This window comes from Hippocampus guttulatus, chromosome 4 (genome assembly GCF_054856545.1).
Source record: "Hippocampus guttulatus isolate MCC_2025c chromosome 4, RoL_Hgut_1.0, whole genome shotgun sequence".
In the NCBI taxonomy this organism is placed as follows: Eukaryota; Metazoa; Chordata; class Actinopteri; order Syngnathiformes; family Syngnathidae; genus Hippocampus; species Hippocampus guttulatus.
Genome location: NC_141264.1, coordinates 2,636,304 through 2,650,157, shown reverse-complemented (window position 1 = coordinate 2,650,157; position 13,854 = coordinate 2,636,304). Strand labels below are relative to the sequence as shown.

General features: G+C 42.0%; 2 protein-coding genes across 9 annotated transcripts in view; both read left to right on the top strand.

The window, feature by feature from the left end:
• Positions 1 to 10,772, top strand: part of exoc3l1 (exocyst complex component 3-like 1) — a 30,969-nt gene extending 20,197 nt beyond the window's left edge. For 5 of the 6 annotated variants that reach the window (XM_086109113.1, XM_086109114.1, XM_086109112.1 and 2 more), the window contains 6 exons: positions 459 to 559; positions 3,633 to 3,749; positions 5,159 to 5,429; positions 7,556 to 7,711; positions 10,020 to 10,153; positions 10,268 to 10,772. In XM_086109113.1, the coding sequence (XP_085965239.1) occupies positions 459 to 559; positions 3,633 to 3,749; positions 5,159 to 5,429; positions 7,556 to 7,711; positions 10,020 to 10,153; positions 10,268 to 10,454 (966 nt within the window). In that variant the 3' untranslated portion in view covers positions 10,455 to 10,772. The other variant, XM_086109116.1, reaches the window with a different exon arrangement.
• A 2,535-nt stretch (positions 10,773 to 13,307) lies between these two features.
• prmt7 (protein arginine methyltransferase 7) overlaps positions 13,308 to 13,854 on the top strand; it is a 35,478-nt gene continuing 34,931 nt past the window's right edge. Inside the window, exon 1 of one of the 3 annotated variants that reach the window (XM_086109762.1) lies at positions 13,308 to 13,539. In XM_086109762.1, coding sequence (XP_085965888.1) covers positions 13,445 to 13,539 — 95 coding nt within the window. In that variant the 5' untranslated portion in view covers positions 13,308 to 13,444. Of the gene's footprint in view, positions 13,573 to 13,854 lie in introns of all 3 variants that reach the window. The other 2 variants (XM_086109757.1, XM_086109758.1) reach the window with 2 other exon arrangements.

Genomic DNA, 13,854 nt, shown 5'->3' with positions numbered 1-13,854 from the left:
GAGTGTGAGCCTGAATGGTTGTTCGTCTGTGTGTGCCCTGTGATTGGCTAGCAACTGGTTCAGGGTGTCCCCCCGCCTACTGCCCAAAGACGGCTGGGAAAGGCTCCAGCACCCTCCATGACCTTTGTGAGGATAAAGCGGATCGGAAAATGGATGGATGGATGAGACAGAAAATAATGTGAAAATGTCACAGTGAAAGCAATTTACAAAGTATTCAAGTTAGTCAGGCTTAGCGAGTGGCAACATAAGATGGCTGCCGGTGGCTTCACTTCTCTAGATAGTGTTTAATCTGCATTCTTTTGGGGGGGTTCTCATTTTTCACCAAACCCAATCAATTATGTGCAGGCATATGTGTCCACGTTAATTATGAGATGCAATTTATTTGGAAGCCGTTTGTGTCGTGTGGCTGACAGGAGTGGTGTGATGTGTCAGTGAATTATATTTGTCTTCTATGATAGATGTTGGAGGAAAATGCCCGTGTGGCCCTATTGATTGGCGAAGCCCTCAGAAACCAAACAATCCAAATGGGACTGTATGAGATGGAAAATCTTCTCAACAGGTTTGTCTTTACTGTGTTCATTGCTGCATTTCCTATCCAAATACCATGCAAATATTCGTTTTTATTCTCAGCTGTGGAAAATGTAAAAGTATCGAAACAGGAAGGCCAATTCCTTTATTTTTTCTGTTGTACTTGTTACATTTGGTTGATCATTAAAAGATGATAATGAGACAAGTCAAGAGTTCAGCTGTCATTCCCTAACATTTACGTTTTGATCTGATATATAACTGAGAAGTGTTTCCCAACCTTTGAGCAAAGGTAACCATTTTACAGATACTGGCACATTTCCAAATGTCAGAAATGTCAGAAAATATATGAAATAATAATACTCTCTTTTCAAATTCTTCATGAATCTACATACTCTGTGTGACATCTGGGCCTGTTTATTTAAATATAGTTTATATACTTGCAGGAAGGACCTTCTGCCATCTAATGGAAGACTACTTATTTTTCCTCTCTCTCACTATACGCCGCTAGAATCGATAGATGAACAAAGACATATCTGTAATTCATTATTTTCTGACAAAGTAAGTGAAATTTGATACATTCCCAAAGTCTGCCACCACCCTCTTGGAATCACTGCCCTGGATGACAGCATTATTTGTAATTGAACACCAAATTTTTGGGTGAGCTAAAGTATTGGATCAGATTCTGAAAGAAAATTACCGTAAGTAGTTGTTCTAACAAACCGGTTGGGGGTACTCATTTAATTTGAGCATTGTAAAATTAGAACATGTAATTACCCAAACTGATAGATAACCAGTTTTGAATAGGTTCCATCTTCATGTCGCGCGTTTCCTGTTTTCAAAGTTGAAAAGATTATTGTATACAGGTATCCACATTTGGGGTTGTGCGGTCTATCCCATCTGCCTTTAGGCAAGAGGGAGGTACACCATGGACTGGTCCCCAGTCAATCACAGGGCCCGTATGGACAAACATTCACACTCACATTCACACCTTAAAGTAATAATAATAATAATAATAATACATTTTATTTATAAGCGCCTTTCAAGACACCCAAGGACACTTTACAATAAAAAAAAAAAACACAAAACAATACGATACGGGTATCGGTATGTGATGAACTAACATGCATGTTTTTGAAACCTGGGACAAAACTGGAATACCCAGAGAAAACACAGGAAGGTAGGGGCCGAGATTCACACCCCAACCATCAGAAGTGTGCGGCAGATACACAAAATACTTGTTCACCATGCTCCCTTTCCCACAATGTCCCCTTTAAATCCAAGAAATGTGTGTGTGTGTGTGTGTGTGTGTGTGTGTTTGTGTTTATGTGTGTGTGAGAGAGGGGGGGGCGTGATAGATACAGACAAGTTAAATTTATTTGTGCAGTCCTTAAAAAAGTCTCAAAGGGCTTCCCAAGCCCACAGTTGACAAGGATTAGTGACATTCCCTGATGTAACCCTGCTCAACCTCGCAGAAAAAAAAAATTGAGATGGGACCACATATGGAGAGGTATCCTTAAGGGATACCATGCTGCAATGGGTGTTGATTGGGCAACAATATGGTGGTTTAGCAATAGCAATGTTAACTAAAACAGCATCCATAAACTAGCCATCATTCTGAAAGACACTTCATACTATTTCAAATAATGGTTAAAAAAAAAACAGGATAATAATAATATTGCCAAAAGCACTTGCAAAAGATGCAAAATCACTTGTCACAAAAGGACAAGGAAAAAACAATTATGAGAAAATCAAAAACAAACCGAGGATAATGTTACAAACAAGATCAAAGCGAAATTAGAACAAAACAAGCAAATACAAGATTAGGACGAGAGGAGCGAGAACGTGAGCAAGGCGTATTATCCGACAATATGGGGGTGGCATGGCACAGTGTTAGAGTGGTTGTTTCCCCACCCAGAGGTTGGTGGTACGATCCCCGGCCATTGCGACCATGTTGAAGTATCCTGAAGCAAGATACTGAACTCATGACAGCTGCAGTGTTGGAGGGAACGCCCTCCTCTCCAACTGGAGCAGAAAACAAAACACAAACAGATCAAAACATGACATGTAGTTAATACCAGTTTATAACAATAATTGACCTACTGTACGTACATGTAAATGTCGACGGCCGTTTGCCCAATCATCAGAATCAGAATCAGAATCATCTTTATTGGCCAAGTATGTAGAACACACAAGGAATTTGTCTCCGGTATAACACGCTGCATTAGTGTCATCGTAAACAAGGACATGACAAATAGGTATGCAAGGACATTTCATAATGTAAGTGAACCGTAGTGCGGTGGTACCACCCAGTGACAACTGTGAGACAATGTGCAAAGTATCAAGCAGAGCTAAGGTGAACAGTGCTAGAATACAATACGATGACAGTTTGTACAGTTGGTGCAGAAAATCATTGAACCATTTTAGAGTGACCAGTAGCAGTATTTGTTGGACAAGAAGAGTGACTACGTCAGTGACTGTTTAGGGAGTTAATGGCTAGAGGGAAGAAGCTGTTTAAGTGTCTGCTGGATTTGGTGCGCATGGATCTGTAGCGCCTGCCTGAGGGGAGTAGCTGGAAAAGGTGGTGGGCAGGGTGCGGGGGATCCAGATGCAAATTCACAAATGAGACCTGCCACAATGCACCAGTTTTTAAGCAGAGCACAGTCTATTTTGTGTCACCAAATTTTTAGGTATGGAGGCAGTGCACCAGCTCTGTCCAGCAGAAAGCCCGTGGGGGGGGGGGCACGCGGTTCCAAAAACTAGACCTAGGTGGGTCTGTTTTTATGCCAAGCGCATGGGTACCTGTCTCCAAAAATTGGGCCCTCAATCTCAGTTACAGTGCAATAAAACATTGAGCGACAAAACACACCTCTCAGTCCCATGCTTGTTCACATTAACAATTGGTGGTTTAAAACATAAATTATGTATCTGAAATTGATGTGATTACATGTAAATAAAGGCTGAAATGTTTAGATCTTGTCATCTTTTGATGTTAAACCCAAGTGCCAAATCCAGACTAAAAAATAAAAATAGAAAAATTGTCACCCCATTGTTTCAATATTTAGGATTGACTATATGTCCTATTAATTTAAATAATGAATTCATAGATTTCGAGAAGCTCTGATGGATTTTTGGAAAGAGCGTCGCAGCGATCCATTGAACAGCAAAAGCAAGTTCTACCTCCACTATCTCCTCGCCTCCATTAGCAACTGTATCATTCTCAAGTAAGAACACCTCAGCATGCTCATGTTAAGTCTCAATTTTTTTGGGGGGGAGGGGGAATTTGAACTTTGAAGTCATGCTTAAACTTCTTCATTTGCCTTGTTTAGAAATACAATACCAATGATCCATCATGGAGTTGAACACAAACCTCTTTCAATCAAACTGCGAACAAGAGTGAAAGCAAAAATGTGCCGTCTTTAATTGTTTTTTCCCAACTGTGACAAGCTACTTCCAGTATTGGTGAAAGGGAGATTAATGAAAGATATGAATGGATGGAGGGTGTCATTTTATATTCTGGATGACATAGTAAAATTAACTCTTGCATTCAGGATGGTCATTTTTCTGTCAGGCCTGCTGTGCGATTTTTGTTAAATAGAAAAATGAAACCGATATACAGTAAATCATTTCAAAACTTTTTTCCACCATCGATGTGAACTATGTGTAACCTGTTCAACTAGAAAAGGGTTGCCCAACGTTTTTTGACCGAAGATCTATACTTTTCAAGCAACCAATGTGTGCATTTACACACACACACACACACGCACACACACACACTGACACACACACAAACACACACACATGCGCATGCCCCCATGAACATGCATGCATATGCACACATGCATGCGATAATGAGCAACAGCCACAATAACTCCTAACATGAACAAAACCAAAAAAACAAATAGCTACAGGAGTTTGAGTTTGTGAAAAAAAATTCACTGTCTGCTTTAGTAGAGACCTGATGCTGAGGCATGGGACACACTTTTGCAGCGCCTTAAGTGCAGAAACTATCGTGTGGACATGACCATTTTAAAATTTGTCTCCTGGCGCTCCAGATTCCCATTCTTTGCCAGTGCCATCGGTGAATTGCCGATGAAACAAATTTTGAATGAGAATAATTTTAAAAAAGATATATCGAAACAGCTTTCATCACAAGCTGCAATTGCAGACTTCTGATCGCAAACAGCTTCCGGTGTTGCAGATCTTGCGCCCCATCAATTTGGGATTGATGGGGCCGTACGAAGGACAGGATTAAGGCGTGGGAAATCGGGTGGAAGATGTGGCGTCAGTTTGATTCCAATATTGATAAAGTTCTTCATCTCGTCAGTGAAATCTCGGATAGTTCTTCAAAGACACTGAGTTTTGTGTTGGGGTTTGAGTGAAATCCAAGGACTGAATCACATTTAATCGTGCATAAAGTTTTGAAATGATTTATCTTGGTTTGTTGTTGTATGAAAAAATGCCCTCCCCCTTTTAATGTTACTCAATAGATGACAGATATAAAATTCTGGGAATTCTAAACATTGTCACTACTCTAGTTGTGTTACTTTAGTAGTTACTCTGTAGTTTCACCGCTGGCTTATGGAAAATGTGTCATTCGATAATTGTTTTCTCTCTTTAATATTTGACACAGAAAGTCTACAGAGAGCCTTCAGCAGCAACAGTCATCTGGCAAAATAGGACTGTTCCTACGGGCTCCTCCCAACCCACTGGCAGGTCTGGATCGAGTAGTACGGAGGGCTTGTCGCATAGTAATGGATCAGCTGCTGTTGAACCTAAAGCCATTCCTCACTGGCCTACTGACACGGCCCTGGCTAGTCCAGGGAGAGCCCACTCCTAAACTCTGCCACATCCTGCAGTATCATCTGGACCTGTACAGCCATGTTCAACCGCCCTGCCGACAGGTCTGAGCAGCAATTGCTCTACTGGCACCACACTTGGCTATCTTGGCTGGGGGTTAGGGTTATTTCACAGACGTATAAAAGCTTTGTCAAGTTAGAAAAGCATGAATTTGAACACAGAAAAAATTATTGCTGTTATCATCATTACTAGTCTTAATTTTTTTTAAAAATTCATCTTACTCTACCGAACCTAATTTAATTGTTAAAATACTACATTTTATTGGGCGGCCCGGTGGTCAACTGCAGAGGTATTCGATTCCAGCTACGGCCTTCCTGTGTGGAGTTTGCATGTTCTCCCCGTGCCTGCGTGGCTTTTCTCCGGGTACTCCAGTTTCCTCCCACATTCCAAAAACATGCATGACAGGCTGATTGAACACTCAAAATTGTCCCGAGGTTTGAGTGTGAGCGCTAATGGTTGTTCGTCTATGTGTGCCCTGTGGCTGGCTGGCAGGTGGTTCAGGAGGGCGTCGCCTGCCTACTGCCCAAAGACAGCTGGGATAGGCTCCAGCACGCCCCACGATCCTTGTGAGGGCAAGTGGATCAGAAAATGGACGGATGGATAAATTTATTCAGTGTAAAGCTCAGACTGTTTAGGGAACTGTATAAACCAAAATACACAATGCATAATAATTTCAAACAGAATGTATATATTATTTGATATGAATTGGTTATAGTAGTGAGGCAATAATAAATGACATTTTCAATGTGGAAGCGCAATTTGGGAATCAACTTTGAAATGCCAGGAAATGTTTTTTTTTTCCTTCTATCTATTTTCTAACTCTTACATAGTGTCAGGTTACATGGGCAGAAACCGAAGCAGAAAAGCCCAAAATTCCCTCTCCTCATCCACTTCGTGCAGCTTTACCGCGGGAATCCCGAGACATCTCCAGGCCAGCCAAGACAATAAGCAAGCCATAGTTTCACTAGCCCCACAATATCAGTGAGGCCTCAATTAGGCGTCTTAAATAAATGTGCAAACCACCTCATTTGGCTTGTCACGTTAAGAGCTGGAGCTGTGTGTAGAGGGAGGCCAAAACGATGTGGTTAAAACTTCGGGGCCATGAACACCAGCTTAGGCTCTTTCCTTGCAAGAGAGCTGACATTCCACATCCCTAGAGCCAGCTTCTGTAACCAGTCAGAGTCAGCTTTTTACAGACCAGACTCTCTTGGCCCCTTCCCACAGGTAATGAGGCATTGAAAAGGTGACTCATGTTACTTCACCATCAACCCCCCACCTCCAGGCCTGGCTCCAGAGGGGGGCCCCACTGACCCTAAGTGAGGGACAACATAAGATAAGATAAGATAAGAAAACCTTGATTGTATCACAATGGAGAAATTTGCAATTTACAGCAGCAAAGTTTTGAGGGATGAAAGTAGAAAAAGTAGGAAACAAGTATTTACATGGGGAAAAAAAACAACACATAGTCCATTTATTGCCATCATCAAAAGGGGTTTCTGAGTTGTCCTTTCCAATGTTGTCTATTTCATATTCACACAGTCATTGCATGATTTACCAAAAATGTGTAAAAACTATCTTGTCTAAAATTTTAAAAAAGTATTTTGCAACCTGGCGGCCCGGTAGTCGAGTGGTTAGCACGTAGACTTCACAGTGCAGAGGTACTGGGTTCGATTCCAGCTCCGGCCTCCCTGTGTGGAGTTTGCATGTTCTCCCCGTGCTTGCGTGGGTTTTCTCTGGGTCCTCCGGTTTCCTCCCACATTCCAAAAACATGCATGGCAGGCTGATTGAACACTCCAAATTGTCCCTAGGTGTGGGTGTGAGTGTGAATGGTTGTTCGTTTCTGTGTGCCCTGCAATTGGCTGGCAACCGGTCCAATGTGTCCCCCGCCTACTGCCCGTAGACGGCTGGGATAGGCTCCAGCACGCCCCGCGACCCTAGTGAGGATAAAAGCGGTTTGGAAAATGTATGTATGTATGTATTTTGCAACCTGCAAACTTATGACAACATGGTTATCCCAAACATGAATACATAATTCTGTTTTTCTGAACCTGTCCACCAAATTTGCGGATTAAGAGAAAGATGACTCTTAAGCGTGTGCCCCATTCATTGATTGCATCCGTAATGAATGTATATTGCATCGAGTTAATGATCTTGCTCTGTGTATGTACAGCGGCTGCAGGAGGAGGCCCAGTGGTTGATGGTGGTGGAGTATGTCAAAGCACTGATGCAGAAGAGGCTGATATGTCGCAGTGCTGAGGAAAGGAGGAAATTCACTCAGCAGATGATCAAGGATGACCAACAATTTGGAGAAATTTTCCATGGTTTGGTCAGTTAAATCATCATTTTACTGTTATGAATGATGCAGCAATTTTCACGTTTTTCCTTATTGACAAAGTGACATAAGTAGTTGAACTTGGTGCACAGCCAGCAAATTGTTTCTAAAAAAACAATTTCAGTCAGAGTTAGATGTGTTAAAAAAATTAAAATACAACACAATGCTTTGCAAAGCCTTTTCAACCAGTACAAAATTGAATACAGTACACTATAAAAAAACAATATATTGAAGGTTCAAAATTATCAATGTGGGCGGCCCAGTGTTCCAATGATTAGCGCGTCAACCTCACAATGCAGAGGTTGTGAGTTCGATCCCGGCTCCAGCCTTCCTGTGTGGAGTTTGCATGTTCTCCCCGGGCCTGCGGCTACTCCGGTTTCCTCCCACATTCCAAAAATATACATGCCAGGCTGATTGAACATTCTAAAATTGTCCCTAGGTGTGAGTGTGAGAGCGGATGGTTGTTCGTCTCTGTGTGCCCTGTGATTGGCTGGCAACCGGTTCAGGGTATCCCCCGCCTATTGCCCGAAGACATCTGCGATAGGCTCCAGCATGACCCGCGAACCTTGTGAGGATAAAGTGGTTCAGAAAATGGATGGATGGAATTATATTTTGTGGTGATAATCACTCATTTGCAACATGTTCCATAAAAGCTGGTACAGTGGTATGTTTACTTCTCCACCTTTCCTTCTAACAACACTTAACAACACTGGGAACAGAGGACACCCACTGCTGAAGTTTTGTAGGAGGAATTCCTTCCCATTCTTGCACAGTGTACAACTTCAGTTGATCAACAGTCTAGGGTGTCCATTGTCATATTTTGCCTATCTATACCGCACTACACATTCACAAAGAGAGGCTAGCTGGCCAGTCTCGTAATCACACTCATTTAATATGCCACACTGTAATAACACATACAAAATGTGGCTTTGCATTATCTTGCTGAAGTTAACAGTATCAAGTACAACTTTATTGTCAAATGTGCTGTATGTGCAACATACAGCACAGATGAAATTTCTTCCCTCTCACAACATACAACAAGAGGAGCCGCTGCGGGTGCCCGCGCCGCCATCAAAAGAAAAGTTAACATAAAATGACAAAATAATACAAGACAACACATTAGACACAGACAATCGTGCAATCTTAACCACTTTCCTGCATACACTTATACATATACAACATATACTTATACATACAGTATATTTATACAACAGGGACATCGCTGAAAACCACATTGCTTGTATGGCAGGATATTGGCTTCAAAACTTGCATGTACCTTTCAGCATGAATGGTGCCTTGACAGATGTGCAAGTTACCTTACCATGGGCATGAATGCACACACACCCATACCATCACCGATACTGGCTTTTGAGTTTTGCACTGAGAAGCAAACTTTTCTACTTTGCATCAGTCCATCTCAGATGAGCTCAGGCCCAGATAAGCCAGCGACGTTTCTCACTGTTGTTGATATACGACTTTCATTTCGCATGATAGAGTTTTATCTTACAATGGTCACTGTAGCAACATACTGTGTTTACTGTCAACAGTTTCTGCAGTGTGGCTGAGCCTATGTGGCTATATCCTTTACACACTGATGACAGTTTTTATAAATGTTGTGCCATCGGAGGGTTCGAGGGTCACGGATATTCATTGTTGGTTTTCAGGCTTGCTGCTTACGTGAAGAGATTTCTCCAGATTCTCAGAGTGTTTTGGATGATATGATGGATCATCGATGATTAAATAACTCGTGCTCTCATTGGTCGATGTCGTGGCGGGAACCAATCATGCACCTTGTATGAGTGCTTGTGGTATGTACGGTACGGTACAGGCATGCAGAAAGCCTCCGAGTCACATCAACTCTTTGTTTGGCATGCAGGGAAACCTCTCTTGCACTTCAACATGAAACAACGTGTCTCCGCAATATGGCTGCTGATATCGTTGTATTTTTGAAATGATCTTTTATTAATTAGTTTTTGAAAAAACTTGAGACACTGAAGCTGCAAAACCTGAAGTGCAAAGTGGTGAGTGATCATTGTATTTGAGTTCCTGGGGAAAGAGTAGACATTTGATGTATGGCATTTATGCAGATTGTGATGCAACCCATGATTAATTGGAGCAATTGAACCAGACAGTGGAGGCCAATTCAAGGAAATACAGTAAACCTAAATGTTGTTCTGGTCGGGAGTCAAAACAATTCCTGTCTCCCAGTATTTGTGTTTGTGAGTGTGAATGTTAGTGTTGCTCCTGTTGCCTAACGTCAGGACTTAGTTGTAAGACTGACTTTGATCCCATATCTTTAAAGGAAGGTGATGGGTTATTATCTGAAGTGAAACCATTAAACCTACTTCCAGTCTTGGCTGACTTCATCAAACTCAAAGACCCCAGCATGCTCCCTCTTGAGGTGTCTGGCCTTGCAACAAAATATCCCGACATCAGGTCAGCAAAATCTGCTTTTATCAACCACGGTTAAAGACCAAAAACAAATTACCCCAGAAATGAATGTGAATACTAAGAAAAACTACATGAATGATGTCTCGTTTGACTGTCCAGTGAAGAACATGTGTCTGTGTTGCTGGACATCCGTGGTGACATCTCCAGGGACATAAGAGTATCGGCGCTGGAGCTTCTGCAACACAGTACCGCCCCTCTGCCACCTGGATACCGCCCGATCTTCACAGATATCCAGGTGCCACCTTCAACAATGGCCTTCTGCCTGCCAACTGCCAAATGTGCATGATGATTGACTTTGCAGTCATGAGTTATATATATGTATGTATATATTTTTTTGATACGATCAAAAAGCTACAGTAAGTGTTTCTGACGTACGGTCCTTTTTCATGGCACCTCAGTTTCAAGCCAATGTCTATCTAGTACAGAAATTCATCATCAAACGTTGAACTTGTTAGAATATGTAGTCAAGGAGAATACGCTACAGCTTAGCTACTAGAAGAATTTGTTTTTTGTTTTAGGCTCGAGCTGAGCGATAAGAAGAATTTGGTTTTATGGTTTTGATTGTTGTTGTTGACTGAACAAATAAAGATATTCAAGAAGAATATTAACTCTTGTTTTTATTATGTTATTAGCAATTAAGTATGTCACGACACAAAACACTATGAATGAGTTTAACAAATCTCATTTGCTTCACATTTGCAGTTTCCTGCTGCAAACTGCTAAGAAACCTGACACGGGCTCAATCGTATACTGAAGGGTGATTGGAAGTTGGATCTCCGCTCGCTACTGACAGCTATCCCTCACAGCGAGTCGGCAGCAGGCCGATACTCTGAGGAGAGTGAAAAGGGGAGATGGAGCAGAGTGGAGAAACATGACACGAGAAACAACGTGATATATTTTATATTTGAGGGGGCAAGCAAGACATTAAGACAGTAACAAATATTTTGAGGGATTTGGTTTTGGGGGAGGGGGACGGGACGGCATTTATTCGAGGGTGCCAGGCCCCCTCTTCCGGCCCTGTCAAGTCTTATTGGGAGATATTTTACGGTGGGCTGTAGCACGATCTACTGCCCGAAGATAGCTGGGATCGGCTCCAGCACCCCTGCGATCCTCATGCGGTTGGGCGGCTCAGATAATGGATGACAGTAGTGTGCTTGTGACTCAAAAAGTCGTTTCCAGGTCACACCTCTGTCCCACAAAAGGTTTGCAGGGCGATATCAGTGTGACTGACCACTGAAGGTTCATTGCGCAAGGCGATGGGGATTGTAATCTCCTTTTTCGAATTGTATATATGCCACTGGAACCATAAACAAGTAATTTTCATATAACAAATTGTGAAGACCAGCTGCGTAATATCAAAACAGCCAGATGGTACTTGGAATAGATAAAGAGGTAGATAAAAAAAAACTGTGGGAGAAAAAGGGAGTTTGACCAATCAGACTGATAACTTCACTCCTTCCTTGACTCCAGTATTTAGGTTAGTGTTTGTTATTATCATCTATATCAGTAGTAATTATTCAACCTGGCTAATAAAACTGTAAAACTGTTGCAGGGTTGCCTCAAAGACTAGTCAAGGAGAACCACTTTATTGTGATTCAATTGTGCCTTATCTAAGTCATCCGTAGTCGTCCTTTCCTAGATGTGAGTCACTTCATGTTATTATTATTATTTTGATTATTATGAGTATGATAATGATGATGATGATGATGATGATGATTAGGCACAGCGCCCACACTGCAGCTGGTAACCTCCTGCTGCCCATTTGAAAACTCTAACCACACAGAACTGAAATAACAGGCAAACCACCGTTATGTTGGAGCAGACAACTGCTCCCTGACAATATTCATTCATTTTCCGAACTGCTTTATCCTAACTAGGGTCACGGGGGGGGGTGCTGGAGCCCATCCCAGCTGTCTTCGGGCAGTAGGCGGGGGACACCCTGAATAGGTTGCCAGCCAATCGCAGGGCACACAGAGACAAAACAACCATTCACACCCACACTCACACCTAGGGACAATTTAGAGTGTTCAATCAGCCTGCCATGCATGTTTTTGGAATGTGGGAGGAAACCGGAGCTGGAATTTACCCGGTACCCCTGCACTGTGAAGCCAACGTGCCAACCACTCGACTACCGGGCCACCCCCTTACAATATGTGCATGGGAATTTTTCATAATCCTTTAGTCATCATGTGAGGACTTACGTTTTATTAAGTTTGACTCCTAAGGTTTTCCGTAGCAGAAAGTTGCCGACCAAACTGGCAGTTTTTGTAGGCGAGGCGCAGCCCGTTTAAGATAATTAGCGATTTCTTCATCTCGAATTACGTTGAAAATTTGCGGTGTTTCATCCCAACATATTAGACCTCTGGCAAACCTTCGTCTTAACGTCCTTCATTTTTATAAATAAAGCAATATCTGCTCTTCAAAGCATTTCATTCATTCACCAAATATCTGGTGAATGAACGACACACTTAGTTCAAAACACATTGTGTAACGTGAAGCAATGTAAAATAATACAATTATTGTAATAATAAATAAATTGAAATATACAGTATGTTTTTAATCATGTAAAATATGTTTTGCCATTCACGGGTTGTGACTCCACGGGGATCTCCATTGTCGAGTGACGTCAGACTGAAGTCAGGGTCCAAGTGCACTTTTGAGGTCGGAGAAGTCCGACTTGCCACATTCTTCGAAAGTAGCCGTATTTTTAGTCTTTGCTGTAGCTCTGCTCATCGACATGCCTAGATAGCGTCCATGTTGGCAGGGGCGAAGTTGCCAGTTAAATTCAGTAAAACGTGGGCATTGACAATACATTGTAACTTGCCAATTTCTCTGATTTTTATTAGGTTTAGTTATTTGTGAATGCTGAAGCATTTGCTATAGTGACAGAAAAATCATTCATTGGTGACATCTAAACATTCGGAGGTTATTCTCGGTTTCCTTGTCATACTGTAATTGTACGGCACTGTGCTCAACTGTTTGCAGTACACTGAACTAGAAAGCGTGTTCTTTCGGATTCCTTGCCGTTCTCATGCTACGAATGCGCCGACGCCTTTGCCCCTACAAGCTTGTTGTAGTCGTAGGCACGCGTGTCAAAAGGGGCGTGTTACTTATTTTCAGGCGATTGTGTGATGATGCTCACGATGACGATGATAACAATGGCAGCTCCCGTGGTGGTAATGCTGTATTTTGTGGACTTTGACTTGAGAGGAAAATTGTGACTTGAGTTTTGCTTTTCAAACAAAGTCGCCAATTGTCAAAGTAATAGTGGCAAAAATGAAGGCATTCTGTGGACGAGCCAAATCGTCCATTGGAGGTTTTGACTGCGTGGAGGAGACCGAAGAGTTCGACTATCACCAGGAGATAGCCAGGTAGCACTCAGCTCGCATCACAACGTGGCCCAGGCAAGAATTTTTCCACATGTAGAAAAAACACATTAGGATAACACAATTCAAATAACAGGTATAGCTACGTTTATTGTGCAATGTTAATTTAAAAGACGTCCTTAATGCGCAACGAATGTGTTTTTAGTGTTTTGTGAGCAAGACAAGTGAGATGGCAGTGTGAAGTGACTTGGACCGACAACTCTAAATGTGCCAATCTGTTGCTAAATTTACTGACTTTATTGACTGAAAAAGAAATGAGCGAAACTGTTTTACCCAAATGATGAATGTAGCAATTAATCA